The 12,396-nt window shown below is 41.8% G+C and overlaps 1 protein-coding gene across 6 annotated transcripts in view; it reads right to left on the minus strand.

Moving 5' to 3' along the window:
• The window catches only part of LOC134221115 (fat-like cadherin-related tumor suppressor homolog), a 386,241-nt gene that overhangs the window by 329,728 nt on the left and 44,117 nt on the right, over positions 1–12,396 (minus strand). For all 6 annotated transcript variants that reach the window (XM_062700308.1, XM_062700312.1, XM_062700311.1 and 3 more), the window contains exon 3: positions 5,611–8,203. In XM_062700308.1, the coding sequence (XP_062556292.1) occupies positions 5,611–8,203 (2,593 nt within the window). The remainder of the gene's footprint in view (positions 1–5,610; positions 8,204–12,396) is intronic.

Here is a 12,396-nt window from a genome sequence, read left to right on the forward strand (position 1 = left end):
CCGATACCAAGTAAGTATCGAATTGAAGTACTTGAATCAATCGAGTACCCGATTTGAAGTCTACTAAATACAATAAACTTCAATAGTTTTAGTATTTAATTTTCTTCGAAATAATCTTTTCGAATCTAATTCGAATAAAAAATACCAAGTATTCATTTTTTTTGCCATACAACACTTATTTGTGCTAATTGCGGTATATTATTAGTAAAATTCATAGAAGTGTACTTAGTTTTACTTTATAGATTTCTAATGGTTCACTTAAAATTGAGGATCGTAAATTTTGTCTATGCTCAACCCCAAAGTGACCATACGTCTCGTTTTCTGCGGGGAAGTCCCAGACAGTGAGTTCGAGATACTATGGAATCCGTAGAAAATCCTAGGAATCTAATATCATTTGAATAACCTTAAGGATCTGGAGAATGTGGGAATATTAAACATTAAATTGATGTACGGAATCAAAAATTTGTCAAATATTCTGAAAAGTTTAGGTCATGACTATGATCTGAGTTGGAAGGCCTTGAGTCACTTCCAGGATCTAGAAATCGGGATATCAGAAAATGTGTAAAATCTGATGATCTGTAAAGATCTAAATTATCTGTAAAATCAGAAAAATGCTTGAAGCACTTGAAACATACACATACTGTATACCTTACGCTCAGACGACCGACGCCGCAAATCGCACTGCCACGAGATCAAGATTGTAAAACATATCTTTGAAAAATATTAAGAAAATCAAAGCAATCGTTTCTAAGAAATTGAGTAGTTGGCATCATACTGGGTGTTGAAGGTTGATAGGACACAACATTCTTTTGAAACGATTTGATTAAATTTTGAATAAATTATTATTAATACTAAAATAATTAACATAACAATATTGCTCAATAAATACAGTTTTCAAATGCAATGAGGTGTCCCGGATTGATCCAAGAAATAACTGGTCACTTTACTCAATCCTATATTGGTTTCAAATTTCCTCAGACTCAATAGCAAATTACTCAAACATCTGGGGTAATCTTGCGTTGCGTTGCGTTGCGTTGTAACGGAGTATTTCGTAGATTGCATACTGATAGTTGTCATGTATATTCTTTACCTTTCTTACCCCAATTGCTTATGGATTTCCATTTGGGATTCAATGGAAATCCAATTGGGGACCAAAATGATAAAACATGAAAGCTATCATTGCCGGCCACGCCCATCTTCTCCGTTACTAGGAAAGGGGAGGAAATGATGATATGACATCTACTTAACGAGAGGCCAGCGACTCACCGACGCCCTCATAGATGTCAAGGAGTTGGATGGTGGGTAGGGTATGTGGTTTAGGAGTATCATTATAAGCAAATGATAGAAAATTTGTGGAAATACGTTGGGAGTGACTTTGCTAAGAAATTTATGTCACTCCATTATCCTTGCCGATGATTTTCCTCGGATGGGGCGAAGGTATTAGCCTTGCCCTGGCTAATAGCCTAGGTTTAAGCGCCTTTGCTCGCTCTCTGAAACGAAAAAAGAGCAAAAAGAAATTAAATTCCCCTTCCCCCCTGATATGATAATGATTTTGATCAACAAATGAAAATACATTGCTGTTGGCTTAAAATGAATAAATTTTGTTAAATGTCACGAAATAAAATAGATACAATAATCAAAACCTAATTCAATAAATATTATACACAGTGTACACATATTATACACATTATCATTGCACGGATAACGTATATCTCGGTTGTCTTTTCGTCTTGTAATATACAATAGCTATACTATTTGTAATCGCATGTCAGTACCATCGTTGTTGAATTTCCTATTCATATGTGACAAATATGGAATTATGGGCAGTGTAGTAAACACATAATAATAAATATAAAGTCATTAATATACAATAAAATCACAGTAATCTCCATCAGCCAAATTTTAACGATTCATTCATTTTGTAAACGCTGTAATCAACCCTTTATACTCTGAAAATGGTTGATGGCTAACTTGATAACAATAACAAGTATCATACGTGTATATAATATAATGTATAAAATGTAAAGTAAAATGTCATTTGATGAATATATTTTTCATTGGATTTCACTATGAAACTAAAATCATGTTTCGAAACTTCAAATGCATTTCATTTGACAACTATTATAGGTACTGTAAAAACATACCACTTTTTATTGAAAGCAAATGTTCAATTATATTGTTTTTACGAACCTTTTTGTTGGATTATCGCAAAATGAAAGTAACAAAACGATATATAACCTTTTGTTTGCCGAACGTTGAAGGATCGTTAAAAAATATATACTGTAAAATAATCTAAGTGTGTAGAATTATTCAACCATATCCAAGTGATTTAAATATTTATAGATTTTCACTTGGTAGGGTTTGGGTCACCGTGAACTTTTATATCGTTAATTTGTTGATATTTTTCGGTGAAAACTAAACACACACTTTGCATAATTTTGCATAACGTTTCGGCCTACTGCTTTTCAGCCATCATCAGATCTAAAATTTATTGAAACATAGTTAACAGTTTTCATTTAAAAAATACAAAGTACAATTTTCTTCACCCACTTGCAATTGATCAAACGTTCACCACCAGTGTGGTTTTCAAACTAAAAACCCCCCTAAATTTCTGCAACCATCATCAACTATTTAATGTTTCACGTGAAATAAAGTTTAACAGCTTACACTCTCGAGATAAGTGAATTAAAGTATCGAAGAACAAACAGTAATGAAATGTGCTTAATTCTTTAGTGTTCCATTCAACATAAAAAATAACGAATCACTACTTGACAATGACAAAACAATCGTTTTCGAATTTTACTTCAAATATACGAGTATATGAGTACCGTGGACCCCCGGTAATATGACCGCTTTTAATCTGAACACTTTTTAATTTGAACCCCGTTCGTTTGAACATCGTTCAAATTAAAAATGGTTCAAACGTCATTTAACACGTGGAATCGAGAAAAGAAAAATGGAACATCGTGAAACGGAATGCAGAATCAAAACAAACCAGCAAAGAGAGCAGCCAGAAACCAGTTTTTCTGATGCAAATAGAGTAACCAGAAGTTCAAATTAAAAATGAACCCCGTTAATTTGAATGAGGTATCGTTCAAATTATCGGGGGTCCACGGTATACGAGTAGGTATCGATACTTTTAATTCGATATTTAGTGGTATCGATACTTTTATACGATACTACTTCAAAGTAAAAGTATCGATACCTCAGTGGTATCGTTTCATCCCTAGGTCCATAGGCCCAAGTAGTGATTTACTATATATGTAACATGTAGGGCACTCCGGTAAGATGCATGGCTATAAAGCAAGACCATGCTGAGAATGGCTGGGTTCGATTCCCGGTGCAGGTCTAGGCAATTTTCGGTTTGGAAATTGTCTTGCCCTGGCAATAAGGTATCATCATGATATAGGGGAACTGTTCCGTTTTCCATCTCACTAAACATATGTTAATCGTATCGCAAAAAAAAATACTGCACCAATCTCGTCGCTTATTTTTGCTAACACTGCTGAAAAAAATAACAAGAATAAGAAACCAACCAAATTCCTTTTTATTGCTTTGTTTTTGATGGGATGGAAACAGAAGCTATTGGATGAAGTGCCGAACCGTTCCCCTTCTTCTTCTTCTTATTGGCATTACATTCCCACACTGGGATAGAGCCGCCTCGCAGCTTAGTGTTCACTAAGCACTTCCACAGTTATTAACTGCGAGGTTTCTAAGCCATGTTACCATTTTTGCATTCATATATCATGAGGCTAGCACGATGTTACTTTTATGCCCAGGGAAGTCGAGACAATTTCCAATCCGAAAATTGCCTAGACCGGCACCGGGAATCGAACCCAGCCACCCTCAGCATGGTCTTGCTTTGAAGTCGCGCGTCTTACCGCACGGCTAAGGAGGGCCCCCGAACCGTTCCCCTACTAATGTAAAAATGGTAATTGGCTTAGAAACCTCGCAGTTAATAACTGTAGAAATGCTTAGAGAACACTAAGCTGCGAGGCGGCAATGTCCCAGAGGGGGATATAATGCCAATAAAAAGAATTGCATGAATTTTTCAACACTTGAACTTTTGCCAAAATTGGCCCTCTCCTATTTGTTCTACCCACGATTTGGAACATTGATGCGTCTCTGGTTCACTGCATGTGCGTGCACCCTACTATACGTATAAAGTCTCCAGTATCCACTTTGACATCACTATATCTTAAACAAACCATATACGCTTTTTCGTTGACTGCTCTGCTCACCCTGTATATTGAAATTAAATCCCATCTCGGTGGAAACCAGTCACTGCATCCAAGTTTCGTCCTGGCAAAAGCTTCGCCGAATCCCTCGGTAGGTACCCGGCAGCAAATTCCAAAATGCACACCATGGAAGGATGCTTGGCATACTACATTTGCAAAATTTGAATAATTTCATTCGATTAAATTTCGTTCGCACAATCACGTCTGATGCAGCAGTAAGCACTAAGAGCTCTGGGTGCCTTTGCTTCATCCCCGAACAAAACAGGACACTTTCCAGTGGTGACAATCCTCGGTAGGGTTCAAAATTCCCACATAATATGCAAATCGGGCCCCGATATTAAAACAATAATATGCGTATGCATTATTCATTTGGCAATTTCACCGATTTACAGCAATACACAGCACAGCCATCCAGCGCCAGCGGTATCAAAGCCAAAACAGGCTGTCGGGCAGGGAGCCGAAAGTCGAAAGCAACAGAGATTTAGAGCTACCCAGGTAAATGCACTCGATCTCAATCGAAACTGTAATTGTGTGTATGTGTCTGCCGTTACTTTCCCCAACCCAGGTGATCCTCAGGGAATTATGGTGTTTTGACACATGTTGCCTGGAATCTTTGTGTGCCTCATAAGAGAGAGGACGAGCATAGCCGAAGGAATAATTTCCCTTTCAAATGTGCGTTTTGTGCATTGACTCGAGAGCTAACCGCAGATCAAACAGTATTGCTCGGCATCATGGAAATATGCAATTTGGAATCGGTTAAGGTGATAAGCCGAGTTTAATGCAAGCAAAATAAATTACAGGCGGGTAAAGCTTCTCACTATGTATGATTTTAATATCGTATCAGAGTCACAGGAATATGGAGAAGAATGTAATAGTCGACCCAATGTCATTTCATGTAGACCAATGATTTTTTACTGGTTGCATCTATAGGGAGAACAGCAACGATTGGTCGTTTTACCCTACTCATATCAAGCAAGGAAGGATTTCACTGATATCAATCATCTGTTTTCCAAAGCACTGCCGAAACCATATAGCTCATAACACAATTTTCATTTGTACGTGCTGGCAAAAATACGAGGCAATCATCGTCCGGTTTTCATTTGCTTCGTTGGATCGGTGCAGATGAATTACGCACATGCACTGCTGTGATGATTGATAGTGGATATGAACATTTCCAATTATCGTACCCATTTCATTGCTTCATAAATTGGATTTTGTTCCAAGCAAACGAATTCGATTCGTGGAAATTACAACGACGAATTTCCTATATTGAATGTCCGATTGAATCTGCGTTAGGGTTTTTCATCCGCTTGAATATTAAATGCATTGCTAGAGCTGTGAACCACTGATGATTCGCTTTTGTTTGACTTACCTTCGTTATCTATGGCGAAAATTCCCAGTCCGTCTCCACCTTTGATGGAATAGTTCACCCTCGAATCTGGACCGGGTGGATCATTATCCTTGGCCACCACTTGCATAACATGCGCCCCCGGCGGTTTGTTCTCCGTTATCGTACCCGTAAGCACAAAGTCCTCGAACTGTGGAGCATACCGGTTTTCATTCACGTCAATTATTTCCACAATCACCGATGTCTCGGAAGACAGCGAAGGGGTACCCCGATCGATTGCTTTCACTACCAAACTGTGCACTTGTCGTTCTTCGAAGTCCAATAACTTGGCCGTTCTTATCGTACCGGAGAGCTTGTCGATTTTAAAAGAACCCTCACCGTCTCCGTTTTCACCAAAACTGTACATGATTTCACTACTGGGTCCACTGTCCAAATCTATGGCAGACACAACCGTGACGACTGTTCCCTTGGGAACATCTTCGCGAATACGAACATTTAGATCTTGAACACTAAACTCGGGCGCATTGTCGTTGATATCGTCCACGGTCACCCGCACTAGAGCTTCGGAGTAAAGGGCCGGTGTGTTTTGGTTGCCTCCTCCGTCGGTTGCTCGAATCCGTAGCTCATAAATTTCTTGCCGTTCTCGGTCTAGCGGAGCAATTACCGACAAGATTCCCGTTTCTGGATCAACTCGGAAGTCCTTGGTGTCCGTGATCATGCTGTAGGTAACTTTGGCGTTGTTCCCCAAATCGGCATCTGTTGCATTTACCCGGAAGATGATCGTTCCATTGAGAGCATTTTCTGTCACACGGAAACTTGCGAGGGATTTTTCGAACTTTGGGACGTTGTCGTTTTCATCCAACACAGTTATAGGAAGCACCTTCGATGCGGACTTTTGAGGTTTACCCAGATCATAAACGGTTATGTTGAGGAAGTATTCATCACGGCGTTCTCGGTCAAGATATCCAATAATTTTGAGTTCTCCATTATCGGGATCTAATCGGAAGACAGAGTCATCATCTCCTCCAGATATGCCGAAAACCAGTTTTCCGTTGTAGCCAAGGTCTCGATCTCTAGCCTTGATCCAAGTTATTGTCGTACCAAGCGGAACTGATTCATTCACTTTCACTTCCATGGGAAGTTCCACAAATTCAGGAGCGTGGACGTTTTCGCCATACCTACTTGGCATCATCGCAAAGTCATCCCCATTGCTAATATCCTTTCCCGGCATGTTATTTCGCTCCGCTGAAGCCTGAATATCAACCAGCCGTTGTCGAACGCCTGTCTCGCGACATTCAAACGATGCTCCATCCTCCGCCTTCAAATTTCCACCCAAATTACGTTTGTTCCGAGCCAAAGTGATCTGTATTCTGGCAGTATCAGCATAATGGGTCCCATCAGTTGCCGTCACATTAATTTCTCGAAACTCAACGCCAATATCGTTCAAATCACAACCGATTGTTATGACCCCGCTACCCGAGTCAAGATTGAAGCAACCGTCCTCGTTACCACCGACCATCCGGTACGTCATTACACTACCGTAATCGAAATCCATCGCCGAAAGGTTGAAAATTTCCGTCCCGATCGGCGTGTACCGTGGTATCCGTCCAACGCAGTCAATCCGCTCGAACTGGGGTCTATTGTCGTTGACGTCACGCAACTTTATGATCAGTTGCATTTCCGTTTGCCGTCGATAGGGAAGACCCCAATCTGAGGCCCTCACCCTCAGCACATATTCCCGTCGCATGCTTTCGTAGTCCAAAAGCTTGGATGTTCTCACAACCCCGGAGAAATGGTCGATGTCGAACGGGACATCGTTTAAATTCGCTATGCTATAAGATATGTATGCATTCTCGCCTAAATCCTTGTCACGAGCTGTGACTTTGGTTACCGTCGTTCCGGCAGGCTCGTTTTCGTCCACCCATATTGTCATATTGTTTATTTCAAAGATTGGATCATTATCGTTAGTGTCCTGAACGTTGATTTTTACTTTGGCCGAGGACTGCTTGCGAGTCCCCGTGTTGCCCTGATCAATGGCGGAAACCGTCAGAGTATAAAACGCTTTCATCTCAGCGTCCAATGGAACCGCCGTGTACAACATCCCGGTTTCCGGGTTCACCCGAAATTCTCCACCTTCATTCCCTCCCACAATTTCCAGGAAAACTTGCGCATTTTTACCCTCGTCCCTGTCGGTTACTTTCAGTCTTATAACGGGAGTGTTCGGTGGAGAAGTCTCCGGTACGGAAACCTCGTATATTTCCCTATTGAACACCGGGGCATTGTCGTTGCTGTCGGCCAAGTGCACCGGAATGACTTTGTAGCTCTGCCGGGGAGGAATGCCCCGGTCCACTGCACGCAGTGTTAAATTGTAGCCAGCCGGGGCCGTTTCACGGTCCAGCAGTCGATGCACCTCGATTACGAATTCACCCGGCCGTGCTGTGGGTTTGATGCGGAAGTGCCCATCCGGATCGCCATCCACTATGTCGAGACTTTTGATCTGACCGTGAATGCCCTTGTCCTTGTCCTCCACCCGAACGATTCCGAATATGTTGGTGTTGGAGTCCTCCAGAATGTCCGGCAGGGACTGCACATAGATGTCCGGTGCGAACAGATTGACCTGAGGAAATGAAGAGATAAAAAGGATTAATTAACATATTTTTTTTTCTTGACTTTAGGATAATTTATCGAGATAGGGGAATGACGGCTTTGGCAGGTTTTGTGCTATTATTGGCAGGGGTTTTTTTATGACTGACTAGGCTCAAATTTGGCCTGAACATTCTTTGCATATCAAAAAATATTGTGGCCAAATTTCATAGAATTTGGTCGACAAAAACCCCTGCCAATAATAGAACAAAACCTGCCAAAGCCGTCTTTCCCCCTATTATTTTTAAGTTTCAGTTTTATTTTTAGTTTTAGTATACACAAAAAAATATAAAATAAAAGAATTGGTCCATTGGGAAGATCCATAAAGTATGTCACGCAAAAATTGGCGATTTCCAGCCCCCCTCCCCTTCATCACGCTTTTTGTAGCATACCACTAAAATTTTTGTATGGATCAATTTCAGAATTTTGGAATAATGCTGGAAGATATAAACTGTCAGAAAAAGTGGTACATAAACCATTTAAGCCAATTTTAAGTTTTCTACACAAACGGCTTCTACCAGGGTAAAAGAATAACAAATTTTGCCATTAAAATATGAATAACAGAATGGCAAAATCTGATGTTAGTTTGTTTGATATAGTTGCTAAAATAAGTAAAAATTACAAAGATATTGTTCGAGCAAATAGATAAAAAATAACTCATTTTGCCATTAGCAAAACAATAGCAAAATATTTGCAGAAAAGGAAATATCAAAAACAAAAATATCAAAATGCAAATGATAAATGAATAACAAATTTTGTTATGATTGCAAAACGTGTTCTTCATTTTTTATTCTGCTGTTCCCTACAATAACACATAAGTAACAAATTTTACTATTATAACAAATTGTGTTGTTGGGATGCTATATTATGTTATTCATAAATTACATAAAAAAGCATCCCAATCACACACTTTGTGGTAATATAAAAATTTGTATTTGCAAAGATCTAGTACCTACGAGAATAAAGAAAAAGTGATTTTTGACAACTAAATCTGAAGATATGAACATTTTAAAATTCTGGCACCTACTTTGATTGTTTTCCTTGCTGAAAATTTACTTGTTGCATGACGACAGTATTTATTCAATTCGATGTGTAGTATCGAGAGCTCCCTCCCAGACAATAAATAATGAATAAATAAATAAATATAATATAAAGTAGCCTTCGCCAACACTGAGGACTACATCGCTGAAGAACAGGAAGAAAAACAACAGTCCAAGATTTATTCCATATAGAAAACTATCCCGAGTAGCACACATGTTCCAAATAAATCATAGTAACTTTTATATGACCAGACTCAGTCATAGTTCAGTTGCTTCAACTAGATTCACTTGACGTATGCTGCTCGGGATACCCGTTTGTTAACCATTCCGAAACAGAGACTATTTTAACAGCTAGTTTTCTATCAAAAAGATAGGACCGGTGTTCGATCACGGACGATTAGCGGGGAACTGTCGGAATATTGACCTCGACAGCGGCACCTTCCCTCTGAAGGATACCTGGAATGAGCCACCCAGTTGGCTCGGTTGGAATGTGGACTGTATCAACGCCCTTCGGCTGAAGGGCCTCCAAGTCCGTACGATAGCGACTATAAATTATTTCTTAACTCTTGAAGCCTTGAGAAAGGCTGTTTGGTTTGGCTTTTCCAAGAAAAAGGTTGCGGGTTAAAATTTGACTACGATGTATTTGGAGTGAAGGTTTACAAACAACTGAATGCTCTTGAGCGAATGCACATTTCTCATATACAAGATATTGAATCCTATCTGCCTCCTGATTGCTCGGCCAATCAGCATGCGGCGTGTTGCCAAGTCATCATTGCTGTCGGTGGTCTCGTCTTAGGCTTCTTCTTCTTTTTCTTCCTCGCTGCTGGCGTCCAATTCATAACGGTTCGTTTGGATGAGGAGTGCGTGTTCATTTTCAAACCATGGTTGTTAGTAGGAAGGGGACCGAAACACCCGCGGTCGACTCGGGGTTAGTAGGATGGAATGTGGGATTTTGGGGTGATTAACTTTAGGATTGGTAACTTGGGACAAACATTCTATCAGAAAGCAGCTTGAGACATCATGAAAGCCGTGTTCGATTCGATGGGTCATTTGCTAAGAACTGCAGGACAATTCGGAGATCTTGCAACAGCTCATGTGCCTAGATTTGAGATGCAAATGAAAGGCAAATACTTGGAGGACATCATCGGGTTGATACCGGGGCTTGGAACATCATGTAAGTCGTGGTTGATTCGGTAGATAATTTATTTCAAATTCCAGGACAATTCGGATATTCTAGAACATCATAGTTTGTTATCATACATGTTTCAGGCATAGTTTGTATTCAATTTAACAAGTTCACAGAAAATAACATGCTTTTAAATATTGAATATAAATACCGGTAATGAAAATAAGCGTTATTTCGCAAAAATAAGCGTCATGTCATTATTTCGTGAAAGTTTTCAATTCAAATTAGTGCATACATAAAGCTTTTTACAAGACATTGGACATTTTTGAAGGCTTCCGAGCCTTTTGAAAGGGGGCTTCCGAGCCTCCTGAAAGGGGGCTTCCGAGCCTCTTGAAAGGGGGCTTCCGAGCCTCTTGAAAGGGGGCTTCCGAGCCTCTTGAAAGGAGGCTTCCGAGCCTCTTGAAAGGAGGCTTCCGAGCCTCTTGAAAGGAGGCTTCCGAGCCTCTTGAAAGGGGGCTTCCGAGCCTCTTGAAAGAAGGCTTCCGAGCCTCTTGAAAGGAGGCTTCCGAGCCTCTTGAAAGGAGGCTTCCGAGCCTCTTGAAAGGAGGCTTGAGGCCTCTTGAAAGGAGGCTTCTGAGCCTCTTGAAAGGAGGCTTCTGAGCCTCTTGAAAGGAGGCTTCCAGACCTCTTGAAAGGAGGCTTGATCCTCTTGAAAGGAGGCTTCCAGGCCTCTTGAAAGGAGGCTTCCGAGCCTCTTGAAAGGAGGCTCTGAGCCTCTTGAAAGGAGGCTTCCAGGCCTCTTGAAAGGAGGCTTCGAGCCTCTTGAAAGGAGGCTTCTGAGCCTCTTGAAAGGAGGCTTCTGAGCCTCTTGAAAGGAGGCCTGAGCCTCTTGAAAGGAGGCTTGAGGCCTCTTGAAAGGAGGCTTCTGAGCCTCTTGAAAGCAGGCTTCCAGGCCTCTTGAAAGGAGGCTTCTGAGCCTCTTGAAAGGAGGCTTCCAGGCCTCTTGAAAGGAGGCTTCTGAGCCTCTTGAAAGGAGGTTTGAGGCCTCTTGAAAGGAGGTTTCTGAGCCTCTTGAAAGGAGGCTTCGAGGCCTCTTGAAAGGAGGCTTGAGCCTCTTGAAAGGAGGCTTCTGAGCCTCTTGAAAGGAGGCTTCCAGGCCTCTTGAAAGGAGGCTTGAGGCCTCTTGAAAGGAGGCCGGGCCTCTTGAAAGGAGGCTTCCAGGCCTCTTGAAAGGAGGCTTGAGCCTCTTGAAAGGAGGCTCTTGAGCCTCTTGAAGGAGGCTTCCAGGCCTCTTGAAAGGAGGCTCTGAGCCTCTTGAAAGGAGGCTTCCAGGCCTCTTGAAAGGAGGCTTCTGAGCCTCTTGAAAGGAGGCTTCCTGAGCCTCTTGAAAGGAGGCTCTGAGGCCTCTTGAAAGGAGGCTTCCTGAGCCTCTTGAAAGGAGGCTCTGAGCCTCTTGAAAGGAGGCTTCCGAGCCTCTTGAAAGGAGGCTTCTGGGCCTCTTGAAAGGAGGCTTGAGGCCTCTTGAAAGGAGGCTTCTGAGCCTCTTGAAAGGAGGCTCTGAGCCTCTTGAAAGGAGGCTTCCAGGCCTCTTGAAGGAGGCTCTGAGCCTCTTGAAAGGAGGCTTCCTGAGCCTCTTGAAAGGAGGCTTGAGCCTCTTGAAAGGAGGCTTCTGATCCTCTTGAAAGGAGGCTCTGAGCCTCTTGAAAGGAGGCTTCCAGGCCTCTTGAAAGGAGGCTTCTGAGGCCTCTTGAAAGGAGGCTTGAGGCCTCTTGAAAGGAGGCTTCTGAGCCTCTTGAAAGGAGGCTTCCAGGCCTCTTGAAAGGAGGCTTCCAGGCCTCTTGAAGGAGGCTTCCAGGCCTCTTGAAAGGAGGCTTCTGAGCCTCTTGAAAGGAGGCTTCGAGGCCTCTTGAAAGGAGGCTTGAGCCTCTTGAAAGGAGGCCTTCTGAGCCTCTTGAAAGGAGGCTTCCAGGCCTCTTGAAGGAGGCTTGAGGCCTCTTGAAA

Source organism: Armigeres subalbatus, chromosome 3, assembly GCF_024139115.2.
Source record: "Armigeres subalbatus isolate Guangzhou_Male chromosome 3, GZ_Asu_2, whole genome shotgun sequence".
In the NCBI taxonomy this organism is placed as follows: Eukaryota; Metazoa; Arthropoda; class Insecta; order Diptera; family Culicidae; genus Armigeres; species Armigeres subalbatus.